Genomic DNA, 20,029 nt, shown 5'->3' with positions numbered 1-20,029 from the left:
AGGCTGAGCATTTTAAAGATCACCACTTCAACACTTTCTTTCTTTAAGCACCCTGACAAACAGGCTTACGAGGCTTCTTTCAACTACATGTCCTTATACCATGTGTCTCCATATAAAAGTTTTGGGGTTTTGTTTTCGTGGTTTGGAGTTTTTTTGGTTTTGTTTTGAATAAGACACACACAACCTTTTAAGAGTCAGGACAGCATACTAATTGCCTCACTTCAAAAACTATGCATGGCTACTAGTATCAGAAACTCACAGAGAAGACAAAACTCTTTAAAAGCTAACAATGCAAGGTTGATTGATTTCATGCAGTCTAACTCTTAAGATAGATGGCCACAATTATCTGGAGCCAGGCAGAGGCTTTGATAATCGAGCTCATAACATGGCCACAGTCTGATCAGACTGGTTAGGCTGCCCTTGTTGATGAGTCATCTTTTGCTCTTTTTTCTCCAAATAGTCTGATCAGAGGAGAAAAACCTCTGGGTTTTTTTTATGCTGGCCACAGCAAGGATGATCTGTGGAAAGGAATCACCTCCTATCGACAGTACTTCAGAATCATCATCTTCATTACTCAGCTCCGCAATTCCAGAATTTCCAAATTCACAGGACAGTGTTCTCCTGAAGCAGGAGTCCAGCATTGTATCCAACTCCTACTTTTGCAAAACTAAGCAAATTGAAACCGGATCAGACATTCCTTTTAGTGATGAAAGACTTAGCATGTAGTACGTAGTCTCTGACAGCTAGATCTTTAAAACTAAGTCTACTGCTGAAACAAGATTACTTGTACTGGTTGTGTTCATTAAGTATTTAGTGACCTAATCAGCACACATTTTCCATGCTATTGTTTCAGTGCTTCCAGCATTTTTAATATTGTTCTGGAACTCCTTTGAGGGAAGAACCAGGAAATTAACATGAAGCCATTATTTCAAACCCAATACATAAATAAGCCTGCTTTTAAAGACCAGGCTTAAACAGTCTTTCAGAACTACAGAGGTCTGCATCTATATTCCCCAGTGTTTATTTCAACCACCATTCCAGTCACACCTGACAAAGACAGGATTGTTTATCATCTGAAACAGTATACAAGCATCAGCAGACACCTTACCTGGGCCCATTGCTGTCTTTCCTCTTGGCCGAAACATTGCTTTGTTCTGTTTTTGCACCTCTGTCCATATGCTCACTGGCATTCCTCTCCACAATTTCTCCCTCATCCAGCGCCCTGTGCAAACGGTAATTCACCATCTTCAAAACGATAAAGAGAGCTGCTATCACCGGGCAGTAGACAGCTACTATCATCATGGAAGAAGGAAGGGCCTTTCAAAAGAGAGTAAGAAAGAGTTAATGAACACAGTCAAATGTTCATAAGAAAACACAGAGATATCTAGAGTTTAACCATTTCTTTCATACAGAAAATATTGATCATACTGAAAATGGAGGTTTAAACAACCCCCTACAGTCAAGCTTTGTGTGGAGATTGTTAGAAGTCCAGTATCACAGACTAAAGGAACAGCTGGACTATAAGATACCAAAGCACCACAGCAGCACACTAAGTAGAGCTATCACTGGAGCTTGAGAACCAAATTCAACTCCTGTTCTCTTTTTCCAGGCTATTGGAATGTTAAGACCTAGACTAGGAAAACCTAGAGCTAGCGTGATTTTGTTGTGTCACACCCACTATTTTTTACTAGTTGTTACAACTAAAAAAAGATGGGGAGACTTTTAAGCAACTTGAAAACTAAACCAAGCATAGGGTATGACCTTATTTCGGGGCTAGTACGCAGCACTAAGTCCATTTTGGAAAAAACATGCGAGTCTGACAGTATGGTGGATGGGAGAAAACCTGCTCAACACAGATGTACTGGCATAGCTTGCCAGCTTCCAACAGCTACTCTTGCACAACAAGATACCGATCAGTAACAAAAGCCAAACTTTTCCCTACCTGCATACAAGAAAAGACTGTTTACATCTCTGGCTCACACAAGAGCCCCAATAACCTGCAAGACCATGCACTGCAAAGATTATTTGTGCTGGACCATTACATGCCCATGGAAAGGCAGCCAATCCAGACGTTCTGAAGAAAATTTTTCAGCTGTGTCAAAGGTGGCCAGAAGCCACATGAAAAGCCTCAGACCTGAATTCAACTTTTGAAATTCCACTCAGAGTTAAGACTTCTCATGCAACTTTTGATGAGGCCCACAAGGCTTTCACAGAATGATCACTTCAGCAACTGATCTTGATTAAGGGCAGCCTAAGAGCTATTTAAAAGTGTTCAGAGTACTAGTTAAACTTCAGATTTCACTTCCAGGCTTCCACCCTTCTAACTCACCTTTTATTCATATTTATAATTTTGCCATTTCCCTTGGCAGTCACTAAAGAAAAAGAGATATTGACTCAGTCTTCATCCACAAATAGCCCACTTTTCCTTACAAAAGCAACAAGAGCCTATTTATCAAATATTTTGCTGTATCACTATCCTTTACCCCACTGGTATAGCTTAATATAAAATCCTAACAGCCATATACACACACACGACAATGAGAATCAAACAGCATTTGTTACTCAGCACTCACATTAATTTAGCAGATAAGAACAAATTAACTGCCTTTTTAAGCGTCCGAACCCAACGAGAATTCCAGCTTGTTTTGTACACCTAGTCTCCCTCACTACACAGACCATTGGAAGAGAAGAGTCTTTATGGTGACAAAAGTCCCATGTGCATCTTGTGATATTAGGAAGGGAACCTGACTGGAGAATAAGACAGAGACCCCTCGCTATTCTGCACATAAAGTGAGTTCTAGTAATTTCAGAGAGCTCTAATTACAACATTAATACCTCTACATATTCAGGAGTTTATTAGTCCTAGAAGAATCAGCAGCACTTGTCACTCAATTTAAGCCATGAGTTTAGCAAAAACACTGTTTGAAGAGATCTCCAAATATAAAATATTGTACTAATAAAGGGGATAAAAGAATAAAGATTTCTAAATACTGTTTTGACCGTTGACTTCAGAACAAAACCAATCCTTAATCTGGCTGCTCACTTTCTGGCAGTAAGCAAAACAAAATAATCAATACAAAATTTCTAAAGTCAAACAAGTATAAATAATTAAATCTGGAATCAATCAGGAAGCAGATTACCTACTAGGATTCTTTTCTAAAGCAATCAAATTTAACTTGTTTTGGAGGAAAAGGTAGGTTAAGTCAAGACCTAACACAACGTGTTAAGTGGGACAGGCAAACTAAGCTGAGGTACACTAACTTATATTTTGCATGCTGAGCATACAAAGATCCTAATGGGTAGGGAGATTCACTTACCAAGCAGCACCTCAGGAGGAGAAAAAGGAAACAAAGCTATTTAAAAACAGCATCAGTAAGGAACCAGGAGCCACAATGATGCTAATGACATCCATACAACCCTGAAGCAATGCTACAAGGGTTTCCTCAAGAAATGTGGTGCTTCCACTCCCAAGAACTCAGCGGCAGCCTCCCTGCAGGCAAGGGCAAGCCCGTTAACTTTGGCAAAGCACACTTCCTGTACCTGCCAAGCAGTCTGCTACCCAGTCACAAACACAACCTCAACTGTCCTCTCCTTTACAAGTACCTAGTGCTCAGAAGCCATTACCGGAACAGTCAGTTTAGCAGCAGATGACAAAAGCCAGAGTTCGTCTATAAAAGACATGCCTACACTTTTCTGTCTGGAGAGCTCTTCAGTTTCCCCCCTCCTCTCCCTCAGCAGTAAAGTCACACATTGTATACAGTGTATCTTGTGGAATGCAAGACTGTTCTGCAAAAGAAAGCTTTGAGAACAAGCAGGGGGAAAACACAAAACACCTCATCTAACTGCCAACAAACCCAGTAAAGAATTAAAGTGTGCTTTTTCCGCACATCCTGTTTCCACAAGTTTGCAGAAAGCTAAAATTAAGGTAAGTTAACTCACTACTATTTATTCTTCGTATTCATTAGTAGTTACTCCTCTCTGTATAGGGCATACACTCTGGGAATAGAAGAAATTTTAGCACATTCAGCATACTCTGCTGTCACACTGTGGTACAGCAGTGCTACCCATGGTACCAGCAACTCATCTGCATTCCAGCCTCAAGAGGAAGTTACTGCAACCTAACCGAAACGACTGGTACCTCCTCTATTTTTCTTTGCCAAATTTAGAAGCATTCAACTTCCATTTGGGGGTCTTCTCTCCACAAGCCAAGGCAAGTCAAAGTGAGATTAGTATTTCAAACTGTGCTTGACATTTCACTACATTTGAGGAGATGTGTCTCACCAGTATAACTGAGCATCTGATACAATACCATCTTCAAGACTGGAATAAAAAGCCAAGTCCTACAAATTTGCAGCTAGATCTCATTTCAGTTCTTTTCACAGAATGGTAGGGTTGGAAGGGACCTTTGGAGATCATAGAGTCCAATCCCCCTGCTAAAGCAGGTTCAACTAGAGCAGGTTGCACAGGACTGCATCCAGGTGGGTTTTGAGTATCTCCAGGGAAGGAGACTGCACAACCTCCCTGGGCAGCCTGTTCCAGTGCTCTGCCACCCTCAGAGTAAAGAAGTTTTTCCTCATGTTCAGGTGGAACTTCCTGTGTTCCAGTTTGTGCCCCTTGCCCCTTGTCCTGTCACTGAGCACCACTGAAAAGAGCCTGGCCCCATCCTCTTGACACCTGCCCTTTAGATATTTATAAGTGTCAATAAGGTCCCCTCTCAGACTTCTCTTCTCCAGGCTGAAGAGCCCCAGGTCTCTCAGCATTTCCTCACAGGGCAGATGCTCCAGTCCCCTTTCACAAGTGCTAAAGCATTTTTATTGGGCACAACAGACTGAAAACCTCAGGTTAGAGCTTGTTAGCAAACATCAATTGGCTACAAGTCTGTAGCTGCAATAGCATTTTGGAGAACATCCCATTTTACTGCACATCTCTTGTCACTTCCATTATTACCAAAAGAAAACATACACTGAACAGCAGCAGTCACAACTGAAGCTCTTGTAGGAGAGAAGAAAGGGCTAGACATGACCATACAAAAACCATCTGCTGTAATTACATTCTGTTGAAAACTTCAGTCATCTAATGGCTGAACAAACCCAACCATTAGATAAACTCCTAGCTGAAAGTATTTCCCTAAATCTTAAAGGGAAGTTAAGTAGTAGTCTCAAAGATGGAGGGGGAGGTGGACACTAGTCTTCTACCACCTTCCCCTCAGAAGTTACTTTTCAAATTAAAATCTTTCAAGACAATTTATGAAACCCATACTACACACACGGACAAAGGTAAGATGCAGGAATGCACAGCTGAGGAACAGGACCACCCCTTCTGGAAGCTGCTGGCTGTTAGGTCAGCTCAGTTGTATCACAGCACACCTTTTGTGAAAGAGTGGGGAGAAAAAAAAATAAAAACTTTAAGCCCTCCTAAATTCAACCTAAACAAAAAAATTCACCTTAGGTGGTCAACCTAAAACAGAAAAGAAACCTCAAACCACTAGTTACAGGACTAAAATATTCTCATTTAACTACAAAAGGTCACTGTATCTTGATTCAACATTACAAATACATTAAGTGCCAGGAACCAGAGGGAATTTCATTGATCACAGGCTGTGCTACATACTCAAAGAAACAAAGACTATATGGATCTTACCTAATCACATCTAGCTTCAGCTAGACACTACAGATGCAATTAAGTTTCCAGATTCTTTTCAAAGAGATGTGTAGGTGTCACCTGTTGAGAATATTCATAGGAAAGTCTCCCAGCCCAAATCAGATTGCAAGTCCTTACGTAAAAGTGGTATCAATCTAACATTCACGAAGCAGTAACAGTTGTCTTGCAAAATGCTTTCAAGTTCAAGCATTTTGAGGCCAGTATTTTATAGAAACATCCATATTGGATTAGAGGAAAGATCGAGAAACAGCAGATGTAGCTTTGTCACCATTTTTTGTTTATGAAAAGCCAGAGCCCTTAAGAGCTGCTGTTATCAGAAAGCATGTTTAGTTACAACTTACCTAGTTTTTGACTGAAACCTCAAGGTGTACAAATGAAACCCGAGTAGTCAATAAACTAGATGTGTCTTAGAGCAATATGGGATACCAGGGATTCTCATCAGACATCCAACTTCAAGTACTTAAACTCTCAGTTTAAGAAATAGCACCTATTTCAGAAACTTCACTGGAAAAAACACTTTCACATGAAGCTACATTTACATGACTTACTTCTATAACTATGTACACAAGTCAGGAAATCGAGTGCCTATTAATTGAACTGTTATCTAAATGAGCTTGACTTTGACAGACAAGTTCTGTAGGCACATACGAGCCCATCACCCCAAGCAAGGTACAGTCCTGGCTCCTCTTCAGTCACTGGCAAAGTTTCCTGAGTGCCGGAGCCAAGGCTTCACCCCCTCCTGCGCACGTGGTGGGGCTGAAGCAGCATTCCGACTAAGGGAAGTGCTTTGGCAGCCTCCTCTCTTCCCCTCCCCCTTGCAACACGAATGCATAACATTGGCCTCCGCATTTAGGGTCTTTTTTTCCAACTCTACCACTGTGTTTTACAACCTAGTTGTACAGTTTCCCCATGTTGTACCATATTTTCTTCTCCCAACTCGAGTTTTGGATTAGAGTAAAAACAGGGATCAGCTCTTATGACAGATATGCAGATCAACAAGCACAGTTCAGTCTGTTACTGAATACAAATATCCAAACAGGATAGATTTAACTAGCCTAGAAAGCAGTATTTTTGTATGCATGCTGCCAAGCCACAGATCCAAGAGCACAGACTCAAGCAGTTTCACTCAAGCAGACACTTCTCTTCCTCTACACCACAATTGCTTCATTATCTACACTCACCTTTTGCCACACTTCCAACAAGGTCAGGTTAAGTGTACAAACACACACGAGAAAAAGAGAAGTACCCAGATGTGCAATATAGACACATTTATGTGTACATCTGTCTCTTCTCCTTCACACAGGGTACAGACCTCACTTTCATGTGCTTAAGCTCAGAAGGCAGATGAGGGACCAAGGAACAAAGGCTAGCTGAGTTCTACTGCTAATTTCTTCAACTGGTTTGTACCAGGCAACCCACCAACGTTAAACCCATGAACCCTAACAGCGCCAGCATACGCATGACAAGAAACACACAGATTTATGATATTACTTGCTGACCACGACCACTACCAGATTCCATTCTGGAAATACAGAATCAATAGAAGGAACGCATAGCCAAAAGATTAGCAACATTGGTTGCAATAAACCAAGTCTTTAAACAATAAGTGTATCTAAATTACTATATCCAAAAGAGATTAAATGTTCCATTCCTTTTGGGGGTTAAATAATGTCTGGAAAAAAGCTATTAGCTTACTGTAAAATGCATTCAACCTCAAGAGCCAGAAACAAGCAGAGTTCTTAAGGGAACCTTTTGCCTTTGTTGCTACAAAACAACTTGGGAATAACTACAGTTATTGCTGCCCCAATGCATCAAAGCAACACCATGATCTTGAAATTCCTTATGTAAGTTTTCTAAGTAACAGAAAACCTGCCAGCATTCTAAGTCTTTCTGTATACCTTGTTTTTTAAACACACAGGGTTGTCTGCCAGCAACAAGTCATTTGAAGCTAGTTTAGAAACTCCCTCCTACACACCAGTGAGCCATGCTCAGAATTCAGATTACAATTACCTAAGACTTTTTAACCAAGTCCTGCTTATTTATGTATGTCCTACAGCGATGCAACACTTACAGCTTTTTTTTTTTCTGAAAAAGAGCTTCAGAGATGCTAAAGAGCTAGGATGACCATCACAGTTCTGCCTGTTTAGTTTATGTCTAGACAACACTTAAACTGCAGAGGGTGGAAAGAGGGAAAACAGCCAAATATGATTCAATCTGCTTTAACTTGTGACTAATCTCCCTACTTATTCTCAGGGAAGTTGGCGCTTGTTGTTGCATCTTTAACTTGCCCAGATCTATGAAGCAAGAGCATTTCTCTGACCTCAATGATAACCGAAGCAGCTTGCTTTTACCCATCTTTTCCCTTTGCACAGGAAAAGAAAAAAATTAAGCAGCAGGAGACTCAAATGATGGTCCATTTGTCAGTTGTCAAAAGACCTATTTACAATATAGATCTGCCCCCCCCTCCAGAAGTCTCCTGTGCATGCAGGATACAGCTCATCACACCTTTATGAACAACTTTCTCAGCAAGAATAAGACTGTTCTGTCAAAGCAGAACAGCAGTACTTCTAAAAAAAAAAAGCTACATTTGAGACCAAAGAGACTCTCCTATTCCCATATTCAATGAAACTCCCTAATAGATACAGATTCACAGTTTTTAGTTGGAAGTTTTATCTAGCTGTTCTCACATTAACTTTAGTTTCAAAAGCAGTTTGTCTCAGCCTGCCGTTTCCTTGCCAGCAGCCTTAAGTTCTCAAACAAAAAGCCTTGGAGCTACCCTTTCCAAGACACAGTAATATGAATTAAAAACTAACCATACAGGGCTGTAACATACTCTTCCACATTACCTATTTCTTAGCATGAAGTGTGTCATACTGCAATCTTACAAATTGCTTTTTAACAAAGCAAATACCTGACCCCAGAGCTCTCAGTCTCTGCAACTGCACTCACATAGAGTTTTTCCCACATGGTTTCACTCACTAACACAGATTTTGTCACAAGTTAGTTTCTATTTCAAGTTGTCACAGCATCTGGACCTGGCAGAGTTGCGAATTACATGCTACCTCATATACTCAAAACTGGTCACAACACACCTAGTATGATCACTTTTCTACTGAGAAATCTGAACTGTTACTATTTCATATATTACACACAACTTATAAAGAAAAGCACTGGCCAACAGGAAACTGTTCCCTTCTCTCATCACTAATCGCACCTCTCCTGGATTTGTTTCCAAAACCAAACGTCAAGGAAGTTTCTAGATTTAAAGGTTAGAATACTAACAGGTTTGATTGAAGTGTCATGTACAAAGACATATTCAACAGGAATTCTCCCAAACCAACTATACTAAAGTCTGGACACAAGCAAAAAAAAAAAGCCCAAATACCTTCTTGTCAGTAACACCCTGCGCAGATACACTTCCAGCCAGCATACTGTACTATGGCCAAATAAACTTCTAGGTTATGGACCCTGAAGCACATCCCTCCCCCAGTCTCAGAAGTCTGAAGAGAAAGCGATAGAGCTGCCAGACAGAAATACCGGCTAGATCTGACAGCTTCTATAGGAACCGTACTTTTTTCCTGGACTACCCGTAGAGTTCGGCCCAATTTTGAAGGAAAGTAAGCCGAAAAACGAAGGCCAAGTGCCAGGGACTGAAGCCCTGCCGCGCCCCATGCGCCCCGCTAGCACCCACCCACATCCTCCCGGTAACAGCTCCGTGATTCCGAAACGCCGCGGCCTCAGGCGTACTCCGGGCCGCCTCGATCGCGGCTGCCGGGCCGCCGCGGGCCACCGCTCCCCGCGGAGGAGAAAGCCGCGGGCAGGCGGGCCCCGGGGCGCCCCTTCCCGGGGCAGCCGGGCAGCGCCACGGGCAGCGCCGCGGGCAGGGGGCGCGCGTGCGACGGCCCCGCGGCCCTTCCCGCCCCCCCCGCCGGCCTCCCCGCCGCCGCTGAGGCGGGCGGCCCCCCGCAAGGCCCGCCCGCCCGCCAGCCCCGAGGCCCAGGCCAACACCGTTCCTCCAGGCGCGGCGACGGCGGGCTGCGCTCACCATGTAGAGGGTGAAAGGGAAGCCGAGCAAGAAGAGCCACAGGTAGAGGTGCAGCGCGTTGACCCCAGCGCCCTGGTGCGGGTCCTGGTACCAGCCGCCGCTCAGCGCCGCCCACACGCCCTGGCGCAGGATCTGCAGCACCTGGGAGCCCATGGCGGCCCCGCTCCGCCGAGCCGGCCCCGCTCTATCCGCCCTGCGAGCCCGGGCACAGCCGCGCGCCGCCCGCACTCCGCGACAGCCCGCACGGCCGCAATCGCCGCCGCCGCCTCCCCAGCAACGCCGCCGCCATCTTATGTCCGGGCCCCGGGCCGGCCGCCCGCCCCCGCGCGCCGCCGATAGACCGGCAGCCCTTGCGGCAGGGGACGCCCACCCCGCGCTCTGTCGCCGGGGAGGGACAACGCTGCGGGTGTGGGGGCGCCCGCTACTGCGCCTGCGCTCGGCCTCCCCGCTGCCCCCGCCTCCGCCGGGACGGGTAGAGCTGCCGCCAGCGCCCCCTGGCGGCGCGGAGGACGGCGGCGCGGCGCGGCTGGGGTGCTGAGCTGCCGCCGATGGCCCTAATCCTCGTCCGGGCCCAAATGCCAGCTACGCGGCGGTGCCAGGCCGGGGTCCGCCCGGCGTACCGGGGGAGAAACGTGTCCCTCGGTCACCGAGGCGGGCTGACGCCTGCGGCCTGGCCAGGGTGGGTCATGCCGCGATAGGATATTCCTAGAAAATGGAGGGAGCCAGAACTGTCGCAGAGTGCTTTTCCTTCCCCTCTCTCAGGGTGTTACTCCCGGCGAGGTACGGTGTCTTCTTGTGGCAGGGCAGGAGAACGTTTTCCCATTGTACGCTTTAATTCTTTAAAATTAAAGCAAGATAACGACCTCACTGTGGTTGGAGTCCTTCCATTTCCTGTCAATAGAGAATTTTACCAAAACCTTTGCATGCCTGTCCCCACCACAGGGTTTGTTTTGTTGTTGCTTTCAACACATACAAAGCTAGAATCATTTGGATTTATTAGAAAGGAAAACACAACACAGCACAACATGGGTACTCCAAGAGTCTCTCACAGAAATTTTAAGTTTCAGATTCCACATTCACCCCTTTTTACAGAAGGTCAGTAGTTCTCATCAAACCCCAGCTTTTCAAGCTTTCCCCTTAGACAAGCACATGCCAAAAGTCACACATCAGATAAAAATGGGCAGATTAGGGAAGGCATTTTGAGAGTGCTGTCAAGCAGGGGAAAGGGGAGGTCTCCTCCTTCAACCCTAGTAACAAGTGACACTGAGGATCCCTCATTAAATTACCTGACTCTCCAGCCATATTTGGGAAAAAGTAGCTTTGAGGGCACGCAGCGATACTGTCGCTGTGGTGGCAGAAGGATTCCACATAGATTCTGTCCTGAAGCCAAGTTACTGCCCCACTCTAGCAGATACAAGAGGGAGGAACAGCACCTTCTGAGCCTCTGCTGCAGAGGACTTGCACGAATGAAATAACCTGAGCACTCAGTCATGACTCATGATGAGCACGCATTTGGGCTGGTGTTTTCAAGAGACTGCGTTAATGCCACAGTCTCCACAGTGTTTTTCTCCCTGACAGTTCGTCAACCAATGGCAGCATTTGGCTATTCTTGGAAAAGCAAAAGACAGAAGAGACTTGACTCAAAGCAGATGCAGATGATCTATTTTTCGTTTCCCCAGTGGGAAAGTAGGGACAAGGAATGGACACAAAACCCCAACCATGATGGCTCTCTCCCCCCACTATAAACAGAGAAACCATTTTTTACTTTATTGTTTCAGATCATGCATTTTCAAACACAAGACTGCTAGCAGTATTTTGCAAGGGAGCTTTTTTTTTTTTTTTTTTTCACTCTGTCAAACAGGATTGCACTATGAAAGAAAAAAAAAAGGCGGGGGGGGGAGAGAAAAAAAAACAACAGAGAAAACCTACGGAGGACTATCATGGATGGGGAGGGGGAATTTCCCTTTATCCCTTTTGGGATAAAGCCAAGCGTGACAAGCCTCACCAGTTACAGTCGGCGCAAAAAAAATAAAACTATGAAGCCTGTTTCAATGACATTATTTGCCAAAATACCATTAAAAACTAGAATTACAAATGCAGCTGTTAAAAGATGGACGTTTTATGATGTGTTCTCCATAAATATACTGTGATACTGTAACGATTAGGATTATGAAGCATTATTTCTGCCAGCAGCTGTTTTATGAATGTTACATAAAAGCTGTTCACCTTCTCCACTAAAAGGAGGCAAGAGGGATAACACTCATAAATAACATGTCTGAAGGCTGCAGCAAATGCTTTAAAAACCTTTATGTTTCTGTTTAGGAACCACTGATTAAAGATGGACAGATTAGCCTCAGCCTCATAGTAATGATTCACGATAATCAGTGCCCCTGTGTGAGAGGCTGGATGCTGTGGAAGCTTATGGCTGCTTCTCTGGCCCTGCTCCTAGAAGTCATTGGACCAGCCATTAAGTGATAGAGGCTTTGCAGGGGGTGAGGGGGCATTAAAGGAAAAAAAAAAAAAAAAAAAAGCGTGAATATTACAGGCTCAACCCTGATCCAAAACAGCATAACCTAGTTTAGCACAGATAGCAGTGTTCAAGAGCACTTCATCATGGGATGATCTAGCCTGTGTCCAGTGAAATAAGGGAAAGAATGTCACGTGCTTGAGAGGACAGTTACATTTCATTGTTTAACTATTTAAATGCAGACAGGCTGAAAACATTAGGGGAAATAATATTATTGGAATCCATCCATGCCCAAAGGTAAAATTGAGAACAAGTCCAGTTGTAAGCATAATTAACAAAGTAAGAAAAAAAAAATCATTATTAGCTTTTAAGAGAAACAAACTGGAGCATCTCTCTTAAAAGGAAAGGCTGAGAGACCTGGGTCTGTTTATCCTGGAGAAAAGAAGACTGAGAGGGGACCTTATCAATGCTTATAAATATCTAAAGGATGGGTGTCAAGAGGACAGGGCCAGGCTCTTCTCAGTGGTGCCCAGTGACAGGACAAGGGGCAATGGGCACAAACTGGAGCACAGGAAGCTCCACCGGCACATGAGGAAAAACTTTTTCACTTTGAGGGTGACAGAGCACTGGAACAGGCTGCCCAGGGAGGTTGTGGAGTCTCCTTCTCTGGAGATATTCAAAACCCACCTGGATGCAGTCCTGTGCAACCTGCTGTAGGTGAACCTGCTCTAGCAGGGGGGTTGCACTAGATGATCTCCAGAGGTCCCTTCCAACCTCTGCAAGTCTGTGATTCTGTAATCCACATCTGGGTAGAAAGTAACAGCAGTAGACAATCTACGCATCAAACCTGTGCAATCTAACAAATAACTAGCCTATCTTCTGCCCTCTATTTTAGCCTTACAGTACTTCTTTAGGATGGGTGTTACTCTCTGTACAGGAAAAGGGTGTGCTCTAGGAAAAAGAGAGCACAAAATCAGTGCAGAGTGAACAATTTATTAGATAAAATAATTAAGAGCGGGGGCATTAAATCAAATTATTAGAGAGCAATCTATCTTTCTCCAGCATTTCTCTTGTAATTTGGTGTGCCAAGACTAAGGCAAAGAAGACATTTGCCATGTCAGCCATGTGTTACTATTAATCAAAACAGTAACAAAACACTGTAACCTGCCACAAAAATGCTTCCAACGTGTTACCATTTCTAAGAATAATACTGCAGAGTGCTTTACATCATCAGTAGTACTTTAGTCTCCCTTTTCTTCTCATTCAAGGGAATGAAGTTCTACACTTTCCCTACAGACCTCTTTTGTGGGGTACCCAAAATTGTCATTTTTTAAATTAGTTATCAAGAGACTTCCTAAGTTTTATGAGAACATAACTTAGATAATTAGGGCACAAGGTGAAACAGAAAGTTAAAAAGAATTTTGCCTAAATTGGATTAAATATTATGTCCAGAAACAAGTTTATGATTGGCACTTGTAATTTTTTTGTTATAGTAATCATCACAGTACAATACCAACCTGTAAGTCACTAATAAAATAATCAGCAGAAAATAAGAAAAACACTGGTTTACTCACTTTGAGGGTTAGCACTTCTCTCTCCATGCTGGATAAAGCATTTGTTTTCGGATGAAGATTGACAAACTAGGCCTTGGTGGCTCACGATGAACGTTTATTTACATCTTCCTATTGACTCCTTGTCTCAGGATCTATTATGCAGTTAGACAGCAGCATTTCAACTCCAATTTTTGGATCCTGCTGAAACACACTATTCACTGTGTCCAATCCACAGTATCCAACGCAGCAACTTTAGCTCCAAAAAAAAAAGAAAGAAAAAGACAAAAGTCAGTTTTCTATATAATTGATCAGCCTAGGAGAGAAGCGTACCTACCTTTCAATTTCCTGAAAAAGCAATAGTTAAAATATATACTTACTACTTGGGCATTAAGAATCTTTGCATAATTTTAAGTCTTGAGGGTTTTTTTTCTACCATTGTCCTGTAATTGCAACATTGTTAAAAAAGGGTTTATCTGAATTTTTTAAAATTGCCATAAATGGTAATAAGTGTGTTTTATTCTCTCATATGAGAACTAAGGAGCAGGCTTATTTACAAGGATGATAGAAAGCAGAAAGTCATTCTACACTAATATTTGTTAGCCTGGTTTCCCTGTAACATAGCTAGTTTTCCTATAAAACCTGTGAGGAGGTTGTTCTAGATTTGCTTTTAATTACAGTAGAGTGGGTTTTGACAGCTGCAGAACTCTACTGAACACATTGCCACCATATTAGCATCTCATGGCAGCTTATCTGCCCTTTGCACAGTTTTTAAACAAACTTCTAAACAAGAGCCAGATCCTTTCACAGACCACGCTCCATTTCTAGCGGAGAAGTCACACCAGATTCAGCGTTGCATACCAAGAGACTGCTATGAAACTACTCTGTGAAATCCAGTCCTGTATGTTACTCCTGTTCCCAACTGGAACACAGGCATTAGTACATGTATATATATATATATATATATATAAAATATAACAACAAGAAAAATATGCCTATCCTCTAGAGTTTCAGTACAGACCAGGCACAGACTTACCAGCAGGAAGATTACCTGACAGGAGACCTCCTCTCTCTGCTGTGCTGGCACGCTCCCTGCTCACAGCACACGATGCAGCCCCAGCTGTGTGCCAGGATACAGCCCACACCCACCTTTATCACAGCCACAGCACCAAATGCACTCCCAGATCTACCTGCCCTTTCAGGATACACCCTGCCCAGCAGCTTGAGCGGCAGGCCAAACCATTTCCTCTCTCTTAGCATGGGAGAACATAGTTCCTGCCTTCACAAACCAAGAAAGGGGAAGAAAGGTTGGGGTTTTGGGTTGTTTTTTTTTTTCTTTTTTTTTTCAACTATCCCTGTGATTAATATAGATCTCCATAGTACTTCACAGTGATACTTAGGGAGAGATCCATTCACTGGGTGGAGGATGCTAACTACTGATCTGCAAACAGCTGAACCATGAAGCTCACAGTCCCATTAATCCTGCCTTTGCAGTTTGTCTCAGCTCCTGGTGCACCTTTTGAGTATGTAAGCTCTTTTTGTATACTCTCTGAGCCCTGTGGTTTTCTCAAGATGAAATAAGCAGACCAAAGCGAGATTCTCCCTGAAGAAGAGCACTTACATAAGTTTCTTATGATCAGGGAGTGCTGAAAGGGGAAAACCATTTCAAAATACATCCATGCAAACAAAGAAGTCCCATGACAGCTAAGAAACAAGAATTGTTACCAACTTGTTGATAGCAACCTTTTGCAAGTTGCCACTAGAACAACACCATCAACTCCACTCCTTTTCTTTCTTGTCTAGAAATTGTCTCTATACAGCGTTCTGCTGTACATTTTTAGCAGCTACATGGGCCCCAGTTTCACGATCCTAAACTTTTGCAGCTGTTTCAGCATGGGTGAAAAATCAATTGAAACGGCTTAATGCTCCCATTGCTAGAGACAGAGTGCAGTTTTAAGATTAATTGTCATCCTAAAGAAAGTCCTGGTAGTGTTTCTTGCAAGAATATTGTGATTGCATCATCCATGTTCGCATTACAGGACCTAATGGTGTGAACGTGTCCATACAGAAATCACACAAAGAAGCATCATCAGTGTCCCAGTGACCACAAGGTCTCTCTGAAAAAGAGGAATTTGCTAGCATTGCTGGTACAAGAATTGCCTAAAAACATCATGGAGATGAAACATAATAAACAAGGCTAAAATTAGAATATCCAAACACCAAGCTGACAATATTTTAGTAGCATTTACACCACATTTTTCAAAGTGCAGCACAGTGGTGCCTCACTGTAAGAAATTTCTACCAAACAATGATTCATGATGCCACTGGGATAAATACCTATTTAAGATCTTTGTTTTCACAGTTAAAACTGTCTAAAGTACAAAACTCCCATAGCATGCAAGTGAGTCCCCAAGACGATCTCCATTTTAAAAGATTTCCTCTCCCTTATGGCTCTTTTTAGCCATTTCTCTAAGAAAGTTAAGCCTTTTGAATTGGTCAGTACCTGTATAGAAGAGGGTTTCAGATTCAAGTACATTGTCAGAGGCAGAATTAAAAAAATATTAAATGCCTCCTGATTTCAGGGTAACGAAAAGAGACCGACATTGGGATCCTCAAAGGGGAAATGTGAGCAAAATCTCGAGAATAGTCTTAAACCAGCTGGCTTATCAACAGGCATGTAATTTCATATTATCCACAGTACGAGCCATGTCTTGCACAGTTAGCAGGCCAAAAATGTGTAGACAGGGAACATAGGTTGGGGAGATTATTGTGGGGAACTATGGAGGAAGCTATGGCATTGTGGTGAAGGCCTAGGAAGAAGTTGAGAGTAATGTGCATATGCAGGGACTGTGAAAATCTGTGGAATAACTAGCGGCATTGCGAGGCAACAACGCTGTAGGGGGTATCAGTCACAATTTCATGCATTGGGATTTCATACGAGTACAAGGGTCCGCTTGGGTAGATTCGTTGAGAGGCCCCAGAAGCCTTGGCAGTTTCCCTAAATCTTTCTTGAATTTCAGCTTCATTCTGAATAAACAGAAGACTAACTTCACATTTCTGTCTGATTTCAACTCCTTTGCTAACCGTGTATAAGACTCCTGACTGAATACAGCCTTGTCTGAAGTGGGATATGGCAGTGACTGTGTGCTTTAGTAGGAGGTGTGAAGAATAATTTTGACATTCAAGTCTATTGGAAACAGTATGTAATTCATTGCCTTGAGATGGAATGTGGCCATAGTTAACAACCTGAATTTGACAAAAGCACTGCAGAATCTCAGTTTTAAATCCCTTTTGGAAGGTAGCATCTCTAGCCACACACTGCTTCAGCACCAATATAGGTCGGTCGCAGCAGAAGCAGTGCTATTTTTTAAACAACCAAGGTTTAAATTCCCAGAGATGTTGTATGATTTATACTGGCAAGAAATCTCAGCTGCCTCACAAGATCTGCCCCTTCTTGTATTCTTCTTTCTGCTCTCTGGAGGTCTCCCAGATAAATATTGAGCAGGTCAGACCTGCTTAGTGTAGAAGATCTGATGAAATCATGCCCTGAGGTGTTGTGACTACTATTTTTGTGTTTGCTTGAATTGGCAGTGCCTGAAGGTACAGTTGACAGATTTCAAAATGTGAAAATGATTAATCTGGGGGGAGCGCCCTGAAACACTGGCACTTTATGGCAGAACTAAAGTAACTTGGATTCCAGCAACCCTTTAAAGAGCTACTTTAAAGAAAACCCATGTAAGCTACCCAGTGAGTAACATTCCAGGAATCACAGAGGCACAGACCCAGGCTGTCCCTGACAACCTTTCCTTTTTCTCTAGGCCATGTTTTCTCTAAGCATTAACTTAAGGAAGCCATCATCCTACGGCTGTACCACTGCATGAACCAAATGAAATCAGGCATAAGTACAGCAGAACTAGGGAAGCCTGAAGGAGGTGTGAGGAGAGCTTTATTAGAGAGGACATATGGCTTTTAAAGAAAGGGTCTTTGGTAGCCAGCTGGAGGTGGCAAAATTATTCGACAGGAAAACAACAGCAGCTACAAAGATCTACTCCCTCCCCTGCTGGCTGAATAGATTTGTTGCAGCCAGTCAACGCGCAACTGGTTTTAACACACCCTCCAGAAACAGCATTTCATGTTAAACTGATCTAGGAGGAAGCTCTTACTGTAAAAGAAACCCATAGCTATACAGAAACATGCACACATGTAACTCAGCCTCTCCTTGCAGCCCCTACTTCCAGCGAGCCCTTTGCTATAACCCAGTAAGACAGTCTCTGTGAACATAGAGCACACGCAGGTTTATATATAGACCCATGTGTTCATGCACATATATAGATAAAGCACAGGTTCTGAAACAGCATAATTTTTCATGCAAATATTCTTTCAGCTGCATTAGCTGATAGTCTTCAGCCTGTTTTTACATCAGACTGTGTTTTGCTTTTTACATTTATCCTTGTGTCCATGAGATATGTTGTCAGAACGATTTTGCCCTCATCCAAACAGGTAAGGCCTGATGATCTTCATCAACAGCAGGGGCACGGTAGTACCATATTGAGTAGGGAACTATGTGCAGCCAAGAAAAGTGAACTTAAAAATAGATTCACTTTTTGCAACTCCATGTTATCTATTAAGTGGCACTGATACTAATGTATGTATTTGATATAATTTTTTTTATCCATGGACAAAAGCAGCTGGCAAAGGAGGTGTCCTTAATTCCTTTGTACAAGTGTTAAAACTGTTGCAAATTGAGTGATTTACTCCGGTTCACAACATAAACCATTGACAAAGCTAGCACCTACACCTCCCAGGACCTGATCCCTTAAATAGGGTGACGTTTAAGGTGAAGAGCATCTGTACAAACTGTCACAGCTTCTGCAGAGTCAGTACTAGAGAAGTGAACTTTTTCTTGGTTCAGAGACAAGGCAGTGGGATGAAACTAAGGCTATTAATTCCTCTGTATTTATTTATCACCTGAGATTTTTCCCCACTTCATATCAGGAGCAGATACTGAACAGCACAGTAGCGGTGGAGTCCACAGATCAGAGAACTGCAGGCAGATTCATTCCACCTCTCAGCCTAAAGGTTTTTCTAAAAACACTACTTTTTGGTCCACCCCTTCTGTGGAAAAACCCACAGGAGACACTGAGAGGGCAGATCCATGAGCAACCCTTTGCAGAGTTTCTTCCTGATCTTTTGCTCAGGAATGGGGGATTTTGCCCATCATAGAGCAGCCTGTAAATCCCTTATGACAGATTCTTAGGGATCTTCAGGCATCCAAAGGCATGCATGTTTTCCAAGGCCACTTGCACGGATGCCTTGTGCAGCTGCTAGGTTCTTGGCTCCAGATTTGGCACCAGGGCACTGTGCATATTAATAGCATTAGTCTGTTTATTTCATGGGTGCATTCTTTATCAGTCTGCAGCATGGAAAGATATATTCAGCCTCTTGGGAAATCTCTGACGGATTAAGCAATGAAAATGAACAGGGAGAAAACTGTTACAAAGCAAAGGAATTACATATAGGTATATGATGCTGATGACAGTCATACATTTCTGACCACATCTGCCAGAGAAACATGCAACCTTCACCAAGCCATACAGGCCTTCCCAGAACAGCAATGACTGCAAAATGGCCTGGAAACACTTTTCTGGAGATAAACAATAGAAATGATCTAACATTAAAAATAACCCTAAAGGCAAAAAATCAGAAACGACTTCGAAACAAAGGAAGGGTGGAGTAAGGAACACTTTTGGAGAGATTTATACTCTTCTTCGTGCTGCTTACAGAACCGAGAAATGTCAGTGAAGATTGCATCAGAAATCTGTAAGCTATACGCCTATAGCTGTTACAGACAGTGTTCTAAACATTATAGAAATTAGCGAACCTATTACAAAATTTGCAGCAGTTAAAATTAGATTTGGAGTGATTTATCTTTTTGCCATTGTTTCAGTGTATGACATGACATGAAAAGAGGTTTTGTTGCAAACAGTATTTTAACCACAAAACGCTATTTTACAGTAGAAAATGTACTTCCAAGATTTAATTCAATACTGAGTGTTACACAAATCATATGAAAAACAGTCTCGCTGTGGTAACAGCAGAATTAAGCACAGGTGGCCAAAGTATTTTGACTCTTGGACTGAATTTTGAATTTCTGGTACACACTGCTGCTTCACAGTTATGTTGGTAGCAATGCAACTAAATGTTTTATTATAAATCTTTAAATGGCATATGATGGAAAAGAAGCACAATAACTTTAAAAAAAAGATATATAAGTCAAAGCTTCAGGTATTTTGCAAGCTATATATT

General features: G+C 42.8%; 1 protein-coding gene across 3 annotated transcripts in view; it reads right to left on the bottom strand.

The window, feature by feature from the left end:
- Positions 1–9,859, bottom strand: part of PCNX1 (pecanex 1) — a 92,298-nt gene extending 82,439 nt beyond the window's left edge. For all 3 annotated transcript variants that reach the window (XM_086461999.1, XM_086462000.1, XM_086462001.1), the window contains exons 1-2: positions 9,707–9,859; positions 1,109–1,317 (exon numbers count right to left, since the gene is read on the bottom strand). In XM_086461999.1, coding sequence (XP_086318125.1) covers positions 1,109–1,317; positions 9,707–9,859 — 362 coding nt within the window. The remainder of the gene's footprint in view (positions 1–1,108; positions 1,318–9,706) is intronic.
- Positions 9,860–20,029: the final 10,170 nt, after the last annotated feature.

Source organism: Leptosomus discolor, chromosome 3, assembly GCF_034619465.1.
Source record: "Leptosomus discolor isolate bLepDis1 chromosome 3, bLepDis1.hap2, whole genome shotgun sequence".
Classification (NCBI taxonomy): Eukaryota; Metazoa; Chordata; class Aves; order Leptosomiformes; family Leptosomidae; genus Leptosomus; species Leptosomus discolor.
Note: the sequence above shows the minus strand (reverse complement) of the source record. Positions and strands in the feature narration are given on the sequence as shown.